General features: G+C 48.2%; 1 protein-coding gene and 1 long non-coding RNA gene across 7 annotated transcripts in view; one reads left to right on the top strand and one right to left on the bottom strand.

The window, feature by feature from the left end:
* Positions 1 to 22,129, bottom strand: part of ADD2 (adducin 2) — a 103,201-nt gene that overhangs the window by 33,022 nt on the left and 48,050 nt on the right. For 4 of the 6 annotated variants that reach the window (XM_070573828.1, XM_070573829.1, XM_070573832.1 and 1 more), the window contains 5 exons: positions 16,575 to 16,692; positions 10,401 to 10,617; positions 8,447 to 8,585; positions 1,207 to 1,358; positions 666 to 746 (listed from right to left, as the gene is read on the bottom strand). In XM_070573828.1, coding sequence (XP_070429929.1) covers positions 666 to 746; positions 1,207 to 1,358; positions 8,447 to 8,585; positions 10,401 to 10,583 — 555 coding nt within the window. In that variant the 5' untranslated portion in view covers positions 10,584 to 10,617; positions 16,575 to 16,692. Of the gene's footprint in view, positions 1 to 665; positions 747 to 1,206; positions 1,359 to 8,446; positions 8,586 to 10,400; positions 10,618 to 15,020; positions 15,175 to 16,574; positions 16,693 to 21,098; positions 21,216 to 22,129 lie in introns of those variants that run through there. The other 2 variants (XM_070573830.1, XM_008514832.2) reach the window with 2 other exon arrangements.
* LOC139075731 (uncharacterized) lies at positions 14,165 to 16,580 on the top strand. The gene is made up of 3 exons (XR_011526471.1): positions 14,165 to 14,299; positions 14,944 to 15,072; positions 15,995 to 16,580. It is a non-coding gene; the product is annotated as an uncharacterized lncRNA (long non-coding RNA).

Below are 22,129 nucleotides of genomic sequence, written 5' to 3'. Positions count from 1 at the left end.
CCCAGATACTCTGTGACTCTGTCAGCCTGCTCTTTTAACTGAGTCCCTGGACTCAACATGTGAGCATGTCTCAAGGCTGGCAGAGGCCCCGAGGTGGTGTCCTCCTCTCCCAGGCACATGGCACAGCAGCCGCAGCCCACTCACCTAAACTGCTCCTAAGACAGTCCCCTCTACTGCTTTCCTCCTCCCACACAGAAATCTTTCCTGATCAAAACCAGCTTCTGAAAGTTTCTTCCTACCACAGCTAAAAGGAGGAGGAGAACTGAAAGTGGTCCCAGACCCCTGGATAACACGGGCACTAGACGAGTCTTGCGTTGCTTGAGATGAAGCATTGGCTTTCATTCTAATGTATTCCCCAATCGGGAAGGCCTCCCACTCCCAGCCTTTGTGGTCCAATCCCAGGCTCAGGACTCCAGGCCCCTCCCTCTCCGCTCCCTCCTACTGCGCTTGCTGCCTGCATATTGCGTTTGGTCTCTTGGCCACATCATGCTCTGGGCACTCAGTTTGTTTTTGTGTCATTGTGTCTTCTCTGCCCCACCAGATCACAATCTCCACAAGGTACAGGACGGCAGTGACTAATCTGGAGATGACCTATCACTGTAGGAGCAGAGGAAGTGCTGTCATTTCAATAAGGAATGGGCAATGAGATGCTGGACTATACTCACCAGACTGGATGCTGTGACTTCACTGCAAGAAACTCCCTTAGGGCTAATCAGGAAGTGGTCCTGCTCCTTGCTGACTCTCAGCTGGAGGAAAGACACGTTCTCAGTGGCAAGGAGGGAGAGGGGTCATTTCCAAGGAGACTCTGCTTGAGTCCCCTCTTCCTCTGAATCCACTACACCCAAATCTTCCTCCTAAAAACACTTATCTCCACCCCACTGCCCAACCCATGAGAGATGAAGACGACTCGGCCTTTGTTTGGAGCTGGGAAATGGAGCTACAAGATGAATCTCCCAGTGGTCAAGGGTAGCCCTGGAAGTAGGATCCAAGAGTACCCAGCTCTTCATCCAGAGAAATGTCCACTGAGCAGGTTATCTATTTCAGGTGACCATGGTGGTTGGAAACCTTGGAAGGGCTCATTCCCTGCATTTTGGCCAAAGGCCACCAGCAGTACCATGGCCATGCCAAGGGCCAGGAGTTCCCCCTTTGAATTTTGTGGGGTCCACAAACACAGTACTCCACCCCACTCCAAGATGCTGTCCTCACCGTGACGTAGGTGTCGCTCAGCTGGGCCCAGCCATAGAGGTCCAGGAGTCGGTAGACGCTGCTGATCTTGCACCGCATGAGCCGCTCCCCCTTGGCCAGGTTCAAGGAGTCGGCTGTGTGGAGGTCATTGATGGGCGTCATCATGGAGAAGTCTGCGGGGGACAGGGCAGGGACAAGGCAGCTGTCAGGGTCAGGGGCTGCCATCTGCCAGCTTCCTTGTCCTAGTCCTCTCCAAATTCTCATTGGCACTGCAACTGCACAAGAGACTTCTGCCAGCCGGGAATTCAACATTCTTTGACCCTTACCCAGGGGAAGAAAACCCATAGAACACATAGCTGTGCCCAAAAAGTCCTGTGCATATTCGGGTAAGAACAGCATACTTTTGGCCAAAAATTGTGGCAAGACTCAAGGCCACCGAATGCAAGTTCTCAGAACGCCAAGTTTACCATAAATCCTAAAGACGGACATTGAGTAAAATCAAGAATAATTTGCTGAGTGGAAATATGGGTACACTTCATCAGCTGGTTTTAATGAAGAAGTTTCTGATCATTAGGCCTGCTATCATCATTTGGTTTAACTATGCCTTGTAACACAACTTATTCTCTGATTGGGAAACAGGGCAAATAGAAAGCCAATAAGCCAGGAAGTACATTCCTCAATTTTTTCTGCCAAGTCACAAACTTCCAGAAGTCACCGTGGCTGTGGTTGGCTGAAGGGCTCGAGGCCTCAGGGGGGCCTCATCTGTTCCCCTCTGGATATGCAGTCCCTTGGTTATCTATGATTCTTTCTGGGAATTTTAGGGGGGATATCCCCCCAAAAGAGATTTGGAAATGTGCCTAGAGAGCTTGACAGTCTTGTCCTCAGGGCACCCAAAGGGTCCAGGAATTGTCCCATTAACCATGATGACTGCTGCCTGCACGCTTCAGGAAGGCAGAAGAGGGTGTCTGAGCCCCAGAGCTCTGATTAGTTAGTGTCTAGGAACCAATAAAAGAATCAATAGGAAGGGTTTCAGCTTAAAACGATGTCTGGCTGGGAGGCTCCTGATGCTGCCTCTCCCAGCATCCCCCTAAAAACTTTAATGGATTAAAATGTCTTTGGAAGCTTCCACCATCTCTATAAATCTCATTGCTACACAATGTGAGGTATGTCCTGTATCAGCTTTGCCATTAGTCGAAAAGATGAGATTGTCTGAGAATGTGAGGGTGTATGGGTGCTGTTGGGCCCACAAAAAGCAAGCAGAGCAAGCCTCAAACACCCCACATCATGAATACATGCTGAAAGGGTCTGTGCCCCCCAGAGGTGGTACACCTCCAGGGCACGCGTCCAGTAAATGTGGTTGACAGGGACAGAGTGGTTCAAAGGCCTGGCTGAACTGGCAAGAGCAACGAGGAAATTCCAAAGGCAAGGATTTCTAATGCAAATTGACCAGTCTGGGATCCTTCCTCCTCTCCAGGCCATGCCCAGACAAGAAATTACCTCTTTACTTCACCCCTGGAAGCAAGAAGGGAGGCAAATCAAAGCAGAAGGCCCCTGGGCAAAGTGGGGGAGGGGAGGGGCTGCTGCTGAGAGGGTCTTCAGACCCAGAGTTCTTTGAATCCTTCTCTTACAAATAACTTTGGAGTCCTATTGATGGCCAGAATAGGTTTGAAGACACTCACTCCGTCATGTCTGCTGTGTCCTGTATCAAAGAGTCCCCCCTCCCACCCTGTGGAGCTTCGCTGAGAGGATTACCCACCCACAGGCCAGAGGTGGGAGAAGAGACTGGAGGGCACCACAGGAATCCCAATCCCCTTCTCTCAGGGTCTTAACAGAAAGAATGCTTACTCCGGACCAGCCTCACAAAAGTTAGGACGGCTGAGCACCAGGTTTATGACTCAGATCTAACTGAGCCGTTTATTCAAAGTACTTAAGAAAATGCAGAAAAAGATGAAAACTCACCAAACCTCCTGAAAGCTAAGACTGAAGGACACATTATTGAGGAAAAAAAATTGAAGGTAAATGGAATTGGACAAAGAACCACCTATCTGGGTTTGAACTTACGACACTTGCGTTTCCCCTCTCCACACTCCCTGACTCAGACACCCTGGACGCGCACGGATTGGATTTTCAGGCATCCAACTGTCTTCCTAACAAAGGCTGATTGGTGAGGCAGTGGGAATGCTGGTCAGCCCTGTTTCTCTCTCAAAAGGAAGAGTATAAGGCCGGAGACACGAAAATGATGAGAAAGACTATGATAGGTGTGGGAGACAAAGACCAGAGAGCCAGCATATAGACATCAGTGTTGCTATAACAGGACAATTTCTGAACTGAAAAAAAGACCTGTGTATATAAACTGTAAAGACCTACTACATTCCAGAGGGGAAAACTCCATAAAAAGAAAAAACCTACAACAATGTGCTTCCTGACAGCATTTCTGAAACACGAGGATAAGGGGGGAAATCTACAAGCATCTAAAAAAAATTTGGTTATCTACAAAGGAACAAAAAATAGGCTGTCTCAGATTTCTCTGTTACAGCAACAGATGTCAAAAGACAATGCTATAGGAGAATTACAAAAGACAAACTCTAAAATAAAGTGACACAAACAGGTAAAAATAAAAGGATCATCAAAAGTATGGCAGGCCAACGTAAAAAGAAAAACAAACAGAGGCCATAATGTTATCAAAGTAGAAGTCAGGAAAAATCACATTCTTCTGGACAAAAAGGGCCATTTTGTAGGTCATTTTATGTGGATTAAAGGTATAACCCATAAGGAAGCTATAGTTATAAAGAAGACTCATGCTTGGAATAACATTTCATCAAGACGCACAAAGCAAAAGCAATTAGAAATACAGAGAGAAGGAAAAGAAGTCAAATACAGTGGGAGACAACACAACTCTCATTTTTTACAAAATCAAAAACAATAAATGAAGATATAGATTAAATACTATGCCCTAGAGATAGAGTCTATACCCAGATATCACTTAAAAATATTATTAAGCCACAAAGAAAATCTCAATAAACCCCCAACACAGACATTAAATAGGCCACATTTGCTAAACATTATGCAATAAAACTAGATATTATCAACAAATCTTTGAGAGAATATAAACTCAACCGCTTGGAAATGAGAAAGCACATTCTCAAACAGCTCTTAGAATAAAAATAAATCAAAACAGCAACTACAAACTATCTAGAAATTAACAATAAAAGAAATATTACAGGGGCCGGCCCCGTGACCAACTGGTTAAGTTTGCACCCTCTGCTTTGGCAGCCCAGGATTTCACCGGTTCAGATCCTGGCCATGGACCTAGCACCACTCATCAAGCCATGCTGAGGCGGCATCCCACATAGCAGAACCAGAAGGACCTACAATTAGCATATACAACTATGTACTGAGGGGCTTCCGGGAGAAGAAGAAGAAAGAAATTGGCAACAGCTGTTAGCTCAGGGCCAATCTTTAAGGGGAAAAAAAACGAAGTATTGTGTCAAAATTCATGGGGTAAAACCAAATTTATACTCAGAGAAAGAAATCCATAGCCTTAAATGACTTTACTATTGAATTAAATATGAAAATAAACCAAATCCATTTTATTCTATTCTAGGAAAAATATAAAGGACAAAATAAACCAAAGAAAAGTTATGGAAAATAATGCATATAAAAACAAAATCAATGAATTGGGAAACAAGAAAATTAGTGGAACCAATGTGTAAATCCAAGAATTGGCTTATGTGAGAAGATCTGTGAATAAACCAACCCCTGGATTGGCCAATGAAGAGAAAGTGGGAATACACAGCACCAGGAATGAGAATGGGATGTCACCTCACCCACAGCAGAAACTTACATGATAAAAGCAATATTGTAAATCACTCTAATAATTTTCAAAAGCTCCATGAAATGGATTTTTTATATAAAATATATGACCAAAATATACTAAGAAACAGCAAAATAATTTTTTAAAGAACCCTAGATGAAACTGAGAAAAAAAATATAGTTATCAAGAACGTTCTAGATTGGATGACTTTACAAGTGAATAATAAATCTTCAAGGAACAGAGACTTTCTATCTTATTTAAACTCCATCAGGGCAAAGAAAGGGTGGGAAGCACCCTGATTCATCTTATGAAATTGAAGCCTCAGTACCAAGGGCTTCCCCAATAGTGAACTGCTGACCAACCTCATGTGCAAATATGGATGCAAAACTCCTTAATAAAAGTCTGGCAAATCAAATCCATACGAGTATTTTTAAGAGAATGCATCAAAACTAGGAATGATTTATTTCAGGAATGAAAAAAAGAGTTCAATATTCAGAAATCTATTAATATAATTCATCATATCAATAGTTCAAGGAAAGAAAATCAGTAAGTGCCCAAAGTACATTTTATAAAATTCAACATCCATTTCTGAGGAAAACCCATACTGAAGTAGAATAAAAAGATATGTCCTCAACATGATAAAGAATAACTATCTCTTGTGGTAAAAAAATTCCATTAGGGGCTGGCCCAGTGGCACAGTGGTTAGGTTTGCACACTGCACTTAGATGGCCCAGGGTTTGCTGGTTCAGATCCCATGCGTGGACCTATGTACCACTTATCAAGCCATGCTGTGGTGGGCATCCCACATATAAAATAGAGGAAGATGGACACGGATGTTAGCTCAGGACCAATCTTCCTCAGCAAAACAAAAGAAAGAAAGAAAAGAGGAGGATTGGCAGCGGATGTTAGCTCAGAGTTAATCTTCCTCAAAAAAAAATTTTTCCATTAAAGTCAGAAACAAGACAAGGATAATTACTCTCTTATCTATTATTAAACATTGTACTAAGAGTTCTAACAGATGCAATGAGAAAACTGGAAAAATAAACCAAAGGGTAAATATTGGAATAAAGGATGCTAAATGACCATTATTTGCAGGTTATGTGATTTTCATATATAAAACTCCAAAACAATTAACTGAGAGGATATTAGAAGTTAAGAGTTCAATACGGGGCTAGTTTAAATAAATATATATATCCACCAATTTTCAGCAGCTACAATCAGAAAGTTGAATGAAGAATCATTTAAAATAACAGGTTATATAAAATTTCAAGGATAAACCTAAGAAATTGGTAGGGACTATATGAAAATACTCACTTTTCTGATGGACATTAAAGAAGACTTAAATAGAAGACACACATCAATTTTAAAAAGATTTAAAATTCATTCATGCAAAACTTTTTTAAGCACCTACTATGTGCCAGACACTTTTCTAAGTCCAGGACACTATTCTAGGATATAGCAGGGAACAAAACATACAAATACCCTTTCTAGGTGGACCTAACATTCTAATATAAAATTGTAAATTTGTAAATTCTGCACCACATTAATCTATTCATTTAATGTCATTCCAATCAAAATCCTAAAAGGAATTTTTGGAGGTAGATGGGGAGACTTGACAAAATACTTCTGAACTTATTTTAAAGAACAACACAAATAGTGAGAAACAGTACAGATAGTTGAGAAAAATTGGCAGATGAATAACTAAGCGTATTTTATCCGATGATAAAACACGGGATGGTGTTTCTAAGCATGCAATCAAAAGCAGAACACACAAGGAAAAATAACAATGGATTCAATTACACGGAAATTAAAGAATTCTACAACACGAAAACATCCTGGACAAAATTAAAAGGCAAAGGCGACACTGGAAAAAAACTGCAATATATTTGACAGATAGTAGGGAAATAGCCTTACTTTATAAACATTTGAAAATCTGTAAGAAAAGAACACACAAGTAGGAGAATTGGCAAAGGATGTGACAGGCAATTTACTACAAAAAAAAAAAATCATGCCAATATGTGTGTGAAAATATATCCAACCTCATTAGTAATCACATAAATGCCTGTGAAAACACAAATAAAGTACTACTTAGCACCTATCAAATCAGGAGGATGAAAGGAATGGTAATACACACTACAGATCAGGGTGGAGGAAACAGGCACTCCATTGCATCGCTGGTGGAAATGTAATCTGGTTCCATCTTTGTCCAGGGGAATTTGGCATATGCATTAAAGTCTTTAAAACATGCATCTACTTCAATCCAGCGAGTCTACTTCTCGTAATTTATCTTAAGAAAACAGTCATGGACACAATCACAGATTGATTTACAAGGACAGTTACTGCATCGTCATTCCCAAGAACAAAAAGTTGGAAACAACCTAAAAGTCCAAAAATGGGAAATTGATTAAAGAAACTTTGGCGTATTCAGCCATGCCATAGAATAGCCATACATCCCCCCAAAATTATATTATAGAACCCTATTTTATTATGTGAAAAATTAATCAAGATATGTTAAGGCTATTAAATTCGTACGTATCATGTGATTCCACTTTTGTGTGCACAATCTGTTTGGTAAGAGAAAAAGGCTGAAAGGATACACTGCAAAATATTGATAATAGTCATTTCTTGGTTGTAAGAATACAGTATAGTGATTTTTATTTCCTAATTTCCAACTATAATCCTGTGTTTACCTTGTTGAGGGGAATTATTTTTCGATGTTTGTTTCCTAAAGGCTGTGGGCAAAGCCTCGGGGCCCAGGAGCATGGGTTCCTGCCTCGCCCTGGCTGCTCTTGGCCCTCATCTATGAAGCCAGGATGGCCGGTCTGGTGGGGCAGGGAGACACTGGCTTCAAAGGCCTCCTCCCATCCCCCCACTCCATCTCCAAGGGAGTGGCTCTGGGGATTGAGGAAAGAGCAGCCTGAGTCAGGGCCAGATGCTACTGGGACGCCAGGATTTTTCTTAGGTTCTGTACTCATAGCTAGAGTAACAGCGAGCAGAATCCTCACCCTCTACTCCTGGGCTTTCAAGCAGAGGCCAGGTGAGGGACCTCGAGCTGCAAAACTCTTCCCTCTACGCCAATCCACTGATGAGGGGTGGGAGTGGGGAGGTCATTTATAGGCTGCCCCGCCTCTCAGAGCAGTGACACTGTGTTACCCTGCCCCTTCCCCCAGCAGAACCAGAAACAGGTTCTCCCTTAAGTCAGCAGCATCACCACCCCTCCTATTTCTGGGCATCAGAGAGAATTCTCCCCTGGGTCTTTAAATTGCAGCCGCACAGAAGCAGAGCCAGGTACCTCTGGCTGCTGCTCAACTCCCCCAGGTCTGCTAATGCAACTGCACCACTCACTCCGTAGCCTGGCAACCAAGCTGCTTCTCACTGCTCCCTCCATTCTTCCCCACCCCTCTTCCCCCACCTCTGCTCCTGGCAGCTCCCCAGCTCCCCACATACTCATGGAAGATGTTGGGAAGACTGCGTGGGAGGTGCTGGCCATGAAGTCCGCGATCTGCCGCAGGGCCCAGATGTTGGAGGAATTGTTCCCTTTCTTCATCTGCTCCTGGATGAGGCCTTCCAGCTCCTCCCTGAAAGACTGAAGCAGGCCCGAGGCGCTGGTCCCCCCAGTGCATCTCATGCAAGAGACCCAGGGCCCCTTAACCTCAGCAGCCGACTGATGAGCTCTTCCAAGTGTCCACCCCTAGCCCCTGGGTCAGCTAGACCAGGGCCACACTTGGGATCCTTGGGTCCCAGAGAGCACTGGTCATTCCACTGGGACCCCAGGAGCCACATCAAACTGCTGCGTGGGGAGAAACAAGGAAATACTGGGAATGGATCCTGTTCCCTTTGCCCTAAAGGCAGTAATCCAGATTCCAGGTCCTTCCTGTGTCTAAGTGATGGCCAAGACCCCTCCTCCCCATCAGACATGGCAGGGCTTCACTTTCGCAATTAGGAGTCACTGTAAACAGCAGAACTGAATGCAAGAGTGTGCCACCCTCCCTGTCCATTAGCCACGCCTATGGCTCTTCTGGGCCTCAGTTTCCTCATATACAGAAAGATCTGATGACCTCTCTGGTCATTTCCACTTCTGACATCCTACTACTCTAAGCTTGGTTTTTCAGACCATCAGGCCATAAATCAGGCACGCCTACCCACCAGGTGGCAGCAAGGAACACTCAGGAGGAAACAGGAGCCACTTAGGTGTTGGCAAATCTATAAAAGGACAGAAGTATGATCTCTTCTTGTCCCCATCTCCTGCCTGAGAATAGAGTCCCACCCATTCAGGCCCTGAAACTTGGGTTAGCACTAACACTGCCACTTCTCTTACCACTCCTGCCATCCCTCCTAGTCACACTCGGGGTCTTCCATCATCTCGATGCTTTTAGCACCTGCCATATTCCTCCAGGCTCCCCAACACCAAGACCTCAGGCCCATCCCCTCAGTGCTCCTCTAGGAGGCTTGGGCATTCACTGTGTGCTCTCAGCCAGGCTCACACACAACCCATGTACATGCCCTGGCTCCCTAAAGCCATGGCAGCTGAGGCAAAGCCCATCCTGACAAGCACCTGGAGACGCCAGCTCCCTCCTGGGCTTCCCAACCCTTAGAATCATGCACTGTTTCCCAGGACCCCCCAGCTCTACTGCCCTCAGACTCCCTCTTGCCTCCTTCCACACTGTTCTTCCTCTCCCCGCACCCCCTGGCCCTAGCAAGGGCCTGTATCACTCTCCTGCTTCACTGGTCCATAGGCCACACTCTGTCCTTCTCAGCGTACCGGGGCCTCAAGGATAAGCTCTGCGTCCACACCAGGCAGGCCCCAACTGACCTCAAGTCTGGAGCCTTGGTGGGGTGATTCTGTCTTCCCCTCCTGACCCTGACCCCTGTCCCAGTGACCCCTGCACCCTCCACTCTCCCACCTCCCGGGGCGTCCAGGCTTTCACCCCTACCTCATACATATCAAAGCCTTATTTGCCCTGACGGTGAGTTCTTGCCCTGTTCAGAAAGGGGAGCTTCAAACCTCCCACGTGGCGCCCCCTGCTGGCCTCCGTTTTACAGCAAGTTATTCCTTGTTGCAACTTTTGGTGAAGAGGGAAGACTGGAAACTGAGGCTCGGAAGGAGCACAGGAAACTGGAGGTGAGGCTCCTGTCTCTCAGGCCCACCTCCTCCCACCACCGAGCCCGACTGCCTCACATAAACCAGGTTTTGCCATCCACCGGTGACCAGGGAGAGAATCAAACACCCACGTTGCCAGACGCATCTTGCTCAGCCGGCTTAAAATAGCTACGACCCTGAGCAAACGGCAGAGGACTTATTTATCTTTCAGATTCACCCCGATTAATCAGCGCCGCCCCCTCCCCTCCCCTCCGCGCCTCCTTCTGCCTCTCCCGCCCGCCAGGATCAGACCCCACTCACGGGGCTCTGCAGGATCATGGTGACGCGCTTCTTCTGCTCCATCAGGTTGAAGTCCTGCCGCAGGTCCGCTGCGCGGTTGCGAAGGCGCATGTACTCAGGGTCGTCCTCAGAGAAGCGATCGAAGTACTGCTGCCCCTGCGGGGGCGGCGGGGAGGCAGCCTCGGGGACAGTCTCTTCACTCATTTTCCTGGTGGGTTTGCAATCCACGCCTGGAATCCTACAGAGAAAGGAGGAGGGGGAGCGAACAGGTTGGTGATCCCCGTCGGGGTACACGTTTCCTAAAGCAGAGAGGCTGGATTCGGCTGGATTCGGCTGGATTCACAGAGGGATGCGGCTCTTCCCAGGAGGGTGTAAGCGGAACCGCAGGATGGAGGGCAGGGCGCCGGCACCTGCCGATCTATAGGGGGCGCTAGTGCATCATGCGACTAAGTGAAAATATGGCACGGGCTCAGGGGTCCACCACCCTTCCCTGACTTAACCGGCCAGCCCTAAACTGCCACACTCCAGTGGAATTGGACAGTTCCTCCCGTGCAAGCATGACCTGCAGACCTTTGCGAGCATTTCTGACATATCTACATAGTGTAAAACTATCAGGAATTAGTATTTCATCTTAAATGTAAACCCCCTAATAAGCCTCCTAAAAAATGTGGGGGCCCGCCCGGGGGCCTAGTGGTTAAGTTCGACCCCTTCCCATTCGGAGGCCCAGGGTTGGATGGTTGGGATCCTAGGCCCGGACCTACAGCACTCATCAAGCCATGCTGTGGTGGTGTCCCAAATACAAAATAGAGGAAGATGGGCACAGATGTTAGCTATGGGCCACTCTTCCTCAAGCAAAAAGAGGAAGATTGGCAACAGATGTTAGCTCAGAGCCACTCTTCCTCACCAAAAAAAAAAAAGAAGAAGAAGAAGAGTGGTAGGAAATTCATAAAAGAAAACTGAAAAGACAACAGGAACTACTAAAATGCGGGAAACATTTTACACAGTGCTTTTCCACACAACTCGGACTTTGCTCTGGCCTCTGGAAAAGAATTGTTGGTGAATATGTTTCTGTAAAACGTGTCTCAATGCAGAATTAGATTCTTACTCCAATCTTAAAAGAGGTATGAAATTTTTACTAAGGGAAAATTAGTTTCTCCCAAACCCCACTAAAATGAATACTCAGAGGTAGTAAAAGCATAAACACTGTTTGAAGGGCACCACATTGCCAGGATGCCCAGAGTCCCACATATCTAGACCTGGTCCCTGGAGTGAGGACTGGGGCAGCCTTTGGAGAGCTGAGCTGGGGAAAAGCCCTAGTTTTTCTATTCAAGCATACTTTTTTAATGCCTGAATGATGAAAGAAGGAAGGTCTTCTATTGGTATATTGGAGCCCTTCTGAAGTGGGCTGCAGTTCCAGCCTCTGCCAACCAGCTGTGGGACTTGGGCCACACCAGTCTCCCTTTGTGTGTCAGCACTGCTAGGCCGTCACATCTGGGTAATGCCCCTTCGACATCCAGGCAGCCTTACGAGCTTTAGACTGCTCCCTCTTGGCTGATCCCCTTCCCAGCAAAAGAAGCCAAGTGCCTCGATTGAACAATAATTAGCTTTTGGACAGAGTAGTGAGATACCAACAAGAGAGGGTTCCATGGGGTCAGGACACCTGGCTCTCATCCTTGACCTGCCCCTCCACCTGCACCAGGAGGTGGGGTGCTCTCTTGTTCTCTCAGAGCACTCCTGGCCTCCTGGGTCCTGATCTGCTCTTCCCCTCGGCCGATCCTGTCAGCCCAAGCCTTCCCCTTCGTTCCAGCCAACAGCCCATTACGAGAGGGGCTTTGCTGACAGCCAGGAAAGCATATTCTCCTTGTCGGTGAGCTGCTCTTCCACCTTCTCTCAGGACTCTGCCCTCCACCTTACAGTTCCTCTGAGTGGGGTGGGCGGGGAGCATGCACTAGGTAAGAGAAGTGGGAGTCCGCCCATCAGCCCAGAACACTCAGGTGATTTTTCTTTCTTTTTGCATTCTTCTCCTTTGGGGCAGGGCAAACAGCAAGTTCCAGGGAAGGCACATGGACAGGGTCCCTCAAGGGGTGGCTGACGGCCTGAACCCTTGGCCTAGAGCCAGGTTTTCAACCTTGGGTGCACGTTGGAATTATGTGGGGAGCTTTAAAAAACAAGGAAATCAGAGATTTTGATGTTGTTAGTCTGGGGTGTGACCTGGACATCAGGATTTTTAAAAGCTCCCCGGATAGTTCTAATGGACAGCTAGGGCTGAAATACCACTGAGTAGATGTCAATGGTTGTAACATGGGATGGAAGGCGTCCAATCCAGGTGTCGGCCATTTCTAGCAAGCCTGCCAAAAATGGCACAAAGCCTCATGTTCTATCATTAGTGCCAGGTGCCACTGCCCATGGCTGTCCAGGACCCCTCCTCCCACTCCAACCACCACCTGCCCCCTTACACTTGACCTGGGACAGCAAGAGTGCTCCAAATGCCATCACAACCAGCTTTGGCAAGGTTTCCAAACCATGACCTTTGATCTTTATTCTCTCACTAATTAGTCATCTCCATATGAATGCCCTCAGCAGAGCTCCCCAACCAGCAGCAGGCCTGTCAGCCGTGTAGATGAGATATTTGGCTGCAAGGGATGGGATATGGAGGAGGGAGCCTTCTGGGAGTGGCAGCCAAAAAAAAATTCTCTAAAGAAAGATTTTGAAACAGATTTGGCAGGTTGCTGGAATTGTTGAGTTTGTACTTAGTGACATTTAAGCCAGATTCTCTTTTTTTTTTTTTTAGGAAGATTAGCCCTGAGCTAACATCTGCTGCCAATCCTCCCCTTTTTGCTGAGGAAGACTGGCCCTGAGCTAACATCCGTGCCCATCTTCCCCCACTTTATACGTGGGACGCCTGCCATGGCATGGCTTGCCAAGCGGTGCCATGTCCGCACCTGGGATCCGAACCGGCGAACCCTGTGCCACCGAAGCGGCATGTGCGCACTTCACCGCTGCGCCACTAGACTGGCCCCTTAAGCCAGATTCTTCATCTAAATGGAGAAAGAGTGATTGTGTCCATCAGGGATGTCTCTGGTGGAATTAGCTCTGGACTAGAAGTCAGAGCCTGTGATGTTGCCTCAATTCATCATTCTCTAGCTGCATGGACTTGGGCAAGTAATTTCCCTCCTTGGGTCTCACTTTGTCCATCTCTAAATGAGGGAGTGAACATATGACCTCTAGGGCCCCTTCCAGCTCTGACACTATAAGGAGGGAGACAGATTCATGTAGAAAAGGCAGAAGGATTGAGGATCTAGGTTTCCTGGAGCAAGAGGCCTTCTTCTTGCATCCCCTCTCCCTCAGGAGTCTCTCTTAAGCCAAATGCCAAAAGCGAACCATCTGCAAAGAACACACAAGACCTACTGACAGTTGCCTTGTGGGTTAAGAATCTTTCACCTCGATCACGCTCCCAGACAGCCTCGGAACTGGAGCTGGGCAGAAACAAGGGTAGCAAGTCAAACACAATGGGGATGTACTGGAGCCATGCAGACACGTGGTCGCCGTCCAGATTCTCTGGGGCAGAACGTGCTACAGACCAAAATTCTTCCAGGGGCACTGCCGCACTCTGCTCCGCCCCTTTTAATTCTCTTTGGCACTTTCACAGCCCCATATCTTTGATGTTATCTTTAAAACAGCAGCAAGCAATGCCCCCAGTGATTGCACACTGGATGTGAGCATGGGGAGGAGCTCCCTGCGTTCATTATGACTCCGGTCCAACCAGTGACAAAACCACCTGAGCTCTCAGCTTCCCTGGGACTAGGATCATGTGAGCCGGTGCAGCCTGGTCCTGAGCCTTCCTGGCCTAAATCCTTTCCTTTCAGGCAGGAAAAGCTTGCCTCTCTCCCCCTCAGAGGGGCTGCATTTCCCAGGAACAGGTATGTGAAGGCTCTGACCTAGCTCTCCCCTCCCTGAAGCAGGGGAAAGAAGTTCTGGGCCTGATGGACAGGAGGCCGGACCACCACACCCCCAGGCCTGCCTGCACTTCTTAGAGCCCAGCCCAGAGGGCTGCTCCCGAGGTGCTCCAGTGGGGTGGGTAGGAAATGGAAGCCCTGACTCCCTCACCATGACAACAGCGGCCTGAGCAAACCCTATGGCTCTGTGAACCAGAGGCATCTGTTTGTGGTCCTTCCTTCCCTTCCCAAAATGTTACACAGGTGATCAAAGTTGTGCAGTGTGGCTTCGTGGTTAAAAGCATGGACTCTGGAACACAATGATGAGTTCAGAATCTCAGCCGTGCCACTTATTAGCTGTGAGATATTGGGCAAGTTACCTAACCTCTCTCTGCCTCAGTTTCCCCATATATAAAACTAGGGCTTGGGTGGTTGTGAGGATTAGATGAGTCAATGTATGTGATGTATGTAAAACAGCCTGGGTGCCTAGCAGGTGCTGTTACGAATTTGCTCTTATTGTGCGTCATTAGGGGCTAGAATCACCGTGGCATTAGGAACTAGAGTAATGAGAGGCTTACGATTCAGTCATAAACAGGTGCTCGCTAAATAACTGTAATTATATGTTTTAGTCCAAAAACCTAATTCAATCTTGAGCAACGTTAACAAAAGGAAGAACATCCAGAAAAAGACTGACGAGAATACCTACTTCTCTGACCAGAAAGTGAGAACATGTCAACCTGGAGATCACAGAAAAGAGGGTAAGCAGGATGCTGAAGATCAGAGAGGCCAGCATTCATGGGCCAGGTGTGATACCATAAAGAATGTATCTGGCCTTTGTCCCCGGTTCCTGGCACAGAACTTTGAAACCCTTGGGATTCTTAAAATGTCCAAAAGACATTAGGAGTGTCTTTTGTTATTCATAATGAGCCCCTTTCACCAAACCTGAGTTTACGCTAATAAGGTACTTATGATGGCTCTCAGATATTTCAAATGAGGGACTGGCCACCAAGAAAGACCAAGCACATGATCAGAGGGTTGGAACTTCAGCCCCACCCCCAACCCTGGAGGACGGGAGGGGGAAGGGCTGGAGATTGAGTTCAGTCAAATGGCAGATGATTTAAACAATTATGCCTAGAAATAAAGCCAGGCTCCCCAACAAGGACGCCTGTTAAAAATCTCTGGATACCGAGTCTTGGGGCAGCTTCCTGGTTGGTGAGCACACTGCTGTGCTGGGATGGTGCCAGGGCCTGGTCCACAAGGAGGGGTGTAGAAGCTGTGCACCAATCCCCCCACCCTCTCCCATACCCCCCGCCCTATGCATTGCTTCCATTTGTCTCTTCCTGATTGGATCCTTTACAATAAAACTGTAATCACAGTTACAGTGCCTTCAGGGTGTTCCGTGAGTTGTTCTAGTGAATTACAGAAACTAAAGGGCGTGGGAACCCCCAAATTTATAGCCAAGTGAGTCAGAAGTGTGGGTGACCTGGGGACCCCACTTGTAGTCGGCATCTGAAGTCAGGGAAGTTTGGTCGGCGACCTTGCCCCTTGACTTGTGGTAGTTAACTTGTGTGCCCTTTAACTCGGGGCAGTGTCAGAATTGAGGACACCCAGTCGGTGTCAGAGAATTGGTGATGCAACAGCACCAGGCAACTTCTATTCATGATTTCTTTTCATTCCCAGGACCGGTCCATGAGACAGACATTACTGTCCCAGTTTTACAGACGAAGAAACTGAATCACAGAGAGGTTGACGAACTTGCCCAAGATCACACAGATAACAGTGGGGTAGTGCTTCAAGCAGGACTGTCCCCAGCTCCAGATCCTGCCCTCCTCCACTCCACTTGTCCCCAGATATCTGTGGGGCAACCACATGGAAGAGGGATGGGGCTGATTCCTTAGAGCCTCAAGGGCCAGAACTAGGTAGGCAGACTTTAGCTGAGGGTGTGAAAGAGAACTTTCTACCAGCCAGAGCTGCCCAGTAATGGGAAGACGGGACAGGCTGCCTTGTCAGGTGGTGAGCTCTCCTTGGAGTCAGGGGACTACAGGAGGCTGTGAGGGGCTTCTGCCGCTGCTGGAGAGTTGGACTCTAAGGAGAGCTGGAGCCTGAAGGTCCTTTAGATTCCATGTTGGCTCTGGAATCAGGAGGATTAGGGGAGTTCACGGTGATGACCCAAGTGTGTGGAAGCTCATCCTGATGAGATGGACCCAACCAAAAAGGGTGCCTCACCCCCCATCACCACCCAAAACTATCGACTGATTACCGGGAGGCTGGACCAGCCTCTTCCCAGGCTGCCTCTTCTCAGCACTCGGCCTGTGCACCCCGCTCTGCTCTCAGGGACGCCGACCACATCCACAGGATTTCACACATCCAGGTGGAAACTGGAAAACACAAACAACAAATATCAGAGTCTTGTCTGTACCATGGTGACTCCTCACCCTGTTTTTGCAGCACCATTGGGTGCTGATTTATTTTAAGGACTGCTGGGAAATTCTTCAAAATGAACTTGAAATAAATTTTTATTTTAAAAGCAAATTATGTCTATAAAAAGGTAAAGAAAGCTCTCTTATCTTTACAATTAGGATCAAAATTCCTTCCAAAGAGAGGAATTGGAAAGTCCCTTTGCTGAGTGTTGGCTGTGAGGCCTCCAAGGAGGGAGGCTGCTCTGCCACGTGGAGGGAGTGGAATGTGGGACTCCTACAGGAGCCCAGAGGGGTCATAGGCTGCTGGGCCGGGAGGAATATGACCTCTTCCTGACCTCCCCCCCAAAGAATAATCACTAACAGCCACTAAACTCACAGATGCTGGTCTAAGTGATTTTTGGATGCAGCCCAAAAGGCAGAAGAAGCCTGAAGAATGTCACAGCCCAGGAAAGCAGGAGGGGTTTGGAGTTGCACAGGCCATGAATTAGAGGATTCAAGACAATTTCTCCCAGAGTTCAAGGGGAAGAAAGGCCCCCAGCTAAAACTGGGTAACAGGTCATAAAGTACTACTGAAGGAGAAATGTAAAGTTGTTGATATCTTACAAACAAGGTTGAGTTACTACTCCAAAAATCCTAAGAATCAAAGTCTTCAAAATGTTAATCATCACAATATTACAAAAAAAGAGAAAAAGACAAGCGACAGTTTCCCATTTTCACGTGGGTGCTTTGTTGTTCACACACAGGATGCTTGTCTCATCCAGGGCTGGCAGCATCCCCGACCCCACCCCACCCCCACCACAGCTCTGGGTCCAGGCCCTACCGGCCCTGCTTCACTGGCCAGCTCAGCTCCATCCCTGACCCAATGTGTCCACATCCCACAGGGGAGCATCTGGGAAGCCTTGTGTCACCAGTGCGGGGCAAGGAGAATCCGTCTTGGTAGGTATGGTGTGCCTGAGGGAGTCTAGGAAGCTGCATGCCCCCTGAGGCACAGCTTCCCTCTCAGGGAGGCCTAGCCAGAGCACCCAGGGCTCAGCATTTCAGTGCCGAGCTGGCCCCTGAGCCAGGCCCTGATGCTCGCACCTCTAGTTAGGGAGCTGGCAGTTGCTTCCAAAAGCTATTCTCTGTGTTCTGCATGTCCAGCTGCCAGCTGGGGCCCTCCTTCCACTGGTCTTATTTTTTAACTAGAACAGAAGCCACTTGATGCTGCTTCTGGCCAATGCCTACCAACACGGGCTCCCTTCTGTTCCAATGCCTCCCTTCCAGGGTGGGCTGGTGCCAGGGTGGGGTTTGCTGACACACCTCTGGATGCTATTCTTTTGATAGGTGGTCACTGAACCACAAGGACCAATTCTGCAGCCAGGTAAGTTGTCTTACCTGAAGTACCAGCTTCCTCCCCTTCCCCAGCAGCCCCTGCCACGAAGGTGTGAGGTTGTCCCATGGCCACAACCTACCAAGATTTGGATTTTCAGAGTCTGAGCTATTTCTTCTGTCCACTGAGAGAATTAATCCTTTGCCTCTAGAAGTGACATGTACCATTCATCTAAGAAGACAGACATCTGTCCCCCAGACAGGTATACACTGAACAAGATAATTCCCATCCCAATCTCCATCGGTGTTGAAATTCCACTATTAGAGCTGCATTCCTTGGGTTATGGTGTTATCCCCTGATTCAAATGAAAATAGCCCTGAGAGGTATTGTAGGCAAACGCGTTATTTGTAAAACATTCTCTTATGGTAGCAAAACTGTCAAATCTCTGACTGCAGAGTCAGGTTGAGCAGGGCCAGAGCAAGCACCAGATCAGCAAGACTTAATGAGAAAGAGGCTTGATGCAAGGGCCACTCAGGAGGGTCCTGCCCCCTGGGTGGGCCTTGGGGGACCCTGGCCTGACAACCCTCTGAGCCTGCGCCTGCTGCAGTATCAAGACCAGCATCACCACCCATTCAGCCTTCGGTTTCCCCAGCACCTGCTTCAAGAACCTAGCTCACCCCAGGTCCTGGCCACCCACGCCCCTCAGGCAGAGCTGAGAGGCAAGAAGCACCCCAGATAGTGAGAACAGCAGCATCAACCCCCAGGGCCCCCAGCACCTCTCGGGAGGCATGGCACCTTGGGGCCACCTGCTCCTTGTCTCACTGTATAGTCAAGCTGGGCTGTGAGGCGGGAAGAGTTAGGACATGGATTCCAGCCCTAGTTGGATGCCCACTAGACTGTGAACCTGGACAAGTGACAGGCGTTCAGAGGCCTTTACCCACCTTGATGTCCCACAGCCACCTTAAAATCCACCTGTTCCAACAGACCATCGCTTCAGCCAACCCTGCACCAGAGCTTCCCTCCCTTGGCAGCTGCTCCTGCCTGCCCCCCACCCAGCCAGCCACCCCACCAAGGGGCCTGGAAGGCAGCTTCACTCCCTCTTCTCACCCTGTGCACCCACTGTGTCACCAAGTTCTCTGGTTTTATGTCCTAAATATCTCCCCCCCCAGAGCATCGCAGCCTGAATCATGCCGCCAACCCTCCAGCCCTTTCGAGGTCTCTATGCAGTTCTTGCTCTCCCATACCCACCTTCCGGTCAGTAGCCAGACTTGCTGTTCTAAAAATGCAAATCTGGCCCATGCCCATCACCGCCCTGCTAAAAACCCAATCCTGGCTCCTGTCACCTGGGGCACTGTTCCCTCACGTTTTTTCTAATTCCTGCTCCTCTAGTCAAAATTTAGTGAGCTTTAGATTGTACTACAAAAGTGACAGATATTCCTTTTATAGTTATCAAATATAAAATTTTAAATCTGAATTTGCTTTTTCAAACTGAATGCATGCTCCATGTTGGGAATTCAAACCCGCCCATCCCCACCTGAGGGACCATGCTTGTCTCTCTCCACCTGCCTCCTTCCTCTTGAGGATCATCACCCTATAGAATGAGGTCCCAGCTCTTAGCTGGCATGCAAAGCCTCATGGGCCTCTCAGTCCCCGCCCTCGCCCTCCCTACTTAATCATTGCTACTCCGGGGGCTGTTCCAGGACCTGGAAGTCACCAGGCTGGTTCCCTCCACACGCCTTTGTCAATGCGGGTCTCTGCCTGGAGCCTTCTCCCTTTAGCTCAGGTTGTCCTCTCCTCCTGGAAGCCTTCCCCCCACACCGCTGTCCCTTTGGCTCTCGCATCACCTTCACTTACCTTTCATTCACCTACAATCTGACAACAACAATCTGTTACCACGAGCTCTAGCAGGCAGGGCCTGTGTCCGGCATTTCTCTATTCCCTGTGTTGCCATAGGGCCTGGTGCCGGGTAGATGCTGAAGAAATGTTAGTTGGGCTAAAACCCAGGAAGTTAGGCCTGTTCCACAAAGCAGCACCGTCCAGGCCAAGGGGTCCCAGATGTGAGTAAGGCCCTAGGGGAGCTCAGGGTGCAGTGTGGGGAGACAGAACCCTGAGCAGCCCGTTTCAGGGTCAGATGCCAAGCATTCATGGAGGCTGCACGGCAGGTTTCCTAGTGCCTAAATCGGCTCCTCTAAAACAAAATGTGCTTTTGTTATATAACCCAAATGCCTGGGCACCCCCCCCGCCCCCGGCAGCCATTCTTCTTGCCTATTTTGAAGCAGAATTCCAGCAATTGATTGCAACTCTCAAACTAACAAATCCAACTCCACCTGTAACATTGATTATGGGGAGACAGAGGAGAAGATAATATACACCACACACCACAAGCCACAGCCCCCTTGGCCCCTTGTTCAGCCCTGTCCCTTTATGTGTTTCTCTCACCTCTTCCCTCCAGCAGCCGCTCCCCCACCCCCACCCAGAGCCCTCCACTCTTTGCTCAGGGGAGCCCTAGAGCTTGCTCTCGGCGGCGTCTCCAGTTTGCCTCCTCACACTCTTGACCCCTGCTCAGCAAAGACTCTGCTTGGGATTCACCCTCCCAGGAGAGCAGCTGGGGACTGCAAATCATGAAAGACGCTCCTTGTCACAGGTCATTTTCTTCCCTGTCCAGGTACATGTAATCACTGGAGTATGAAATCGCATTTCTATGGGTTGTTCCTTGTAGCTATAAAAGGAGCAGAAGGCCTAGAAGGGGAGTAACAGGTGCCCAAGTTGTCTGACTTTTTGTTAAAATCTATTTAAGCTCCGTGTGCACTGAGGCGAGGCGGGGGCCTGTCTCCTTCCACTTCAGTGGGAGGTCTCCAGGCAGGAACAGACAGTGTGAGCACCCCGAGCCCAAAGTGGAAAGACGCTGCAAGTTGTCATTTCCCAGCTACTCCCCCTACTGCCATGGGCACAGCCACCCCCATGGTTGTGCCAGTCTCTGAATGCCCCAGACCCCCAGCCCCACAGCACAGCATTTGCTCCAAGCTTCTGACTTGAAGTCAGAACTCAAACTCACCCATTGCAGAATAAGACCTCCCAAAGGGAGGGAGGAGATGTCGTAGTGGCCTTGCTGCTGTTACTTTGCAGAGTAAATGGAGACCGTTGAATAAGGGACTAGACCACACCCTGCCTGGTTTGTTCAGATAGAGAAAGGTCATGCCTCTGCATGGTGGGATTATGGGTGAAGCTTGTCATCATCTTTTTCACACGCTTCTGAATTTCCCAAGTTCTACATTAGGTAGTCACTGCTGTGCCCATTTAGGACGAAAATAGTTTAAAAGAAGAAAGGGAGAGGAAGGAAGGAGAGGGATGGTAAAGTCTCCCTCTGTCTTTCTCTGGAAACCCCCTTGGCTGGAAGAATCCTTTAACCCCCAACTGCAGCAGGCCTGAGAAGTGCTGGTGTCTGAGCTTCTCTGAGGCATACCGTCCTAGCGAAGGCCAGTGAACTTTAACACTCTTGTAGCAAGGGGCCCCAAACCTAACCGTTGGTAGGCATTTTTTTCCATTCTTCTATTATCCAGGAATTGCACTGCTGTGGAATGAAGGGACCCAGCATTCTTTCTCACCACTGAGAATCAGTTCCATCTCCTCTCACTGGACAAGCACACATTGGTTGAGTATCTATTGGTGCCCAGAGTGAGAAAGAACTGGAATTGGGCATGAGAGGGAAGATTCCCAAAAGAAATACGATTTAGTCCCTGTCTGCTAGAGGCCTACGGTCATGATAAGGTGAAAAATACAAATACAAATAAAACTATATAGTTATATAGGCATATATAGACATATATATATATTTCCAACAAGCATTGAACACATTCATTTCAGACCACATCTGACATTTACTTTCAGTTTCCCGTGTATACAGTCATGCATCACTTCACGACAGGGGTACATTCTGAGAAGTGTTTTGTTAGGCAAGTTCATCATCGTGTGAACATCAAAGAATGTACTTACACAATCCAAGATGGTATAGCACACCACCCACCTAGGCTATGTAGTATAATCTTATGGGACCACCGTCGTATATGAGGTCCACCCTGGATGAAA

Source organism: Equus przewalskii, chromosome 14, assembly GCF_037783145.1.
Source record: "Equus przewalskii isolate Varuska chromosome 14, EquPr2, whole genome shotgun sequence".
Classification (NCBI taxonomy): domain Eukaryota; kingdom Metazoa; phylum Chordata; class Mammalia; order Perissodactyla; family Equidae; genus Equus; species Equus przewalskii.
Note: the sequence above shows the minus strand (reverse complement) of the source record. Positions and strands in the feature narration are given on the sequence as shown.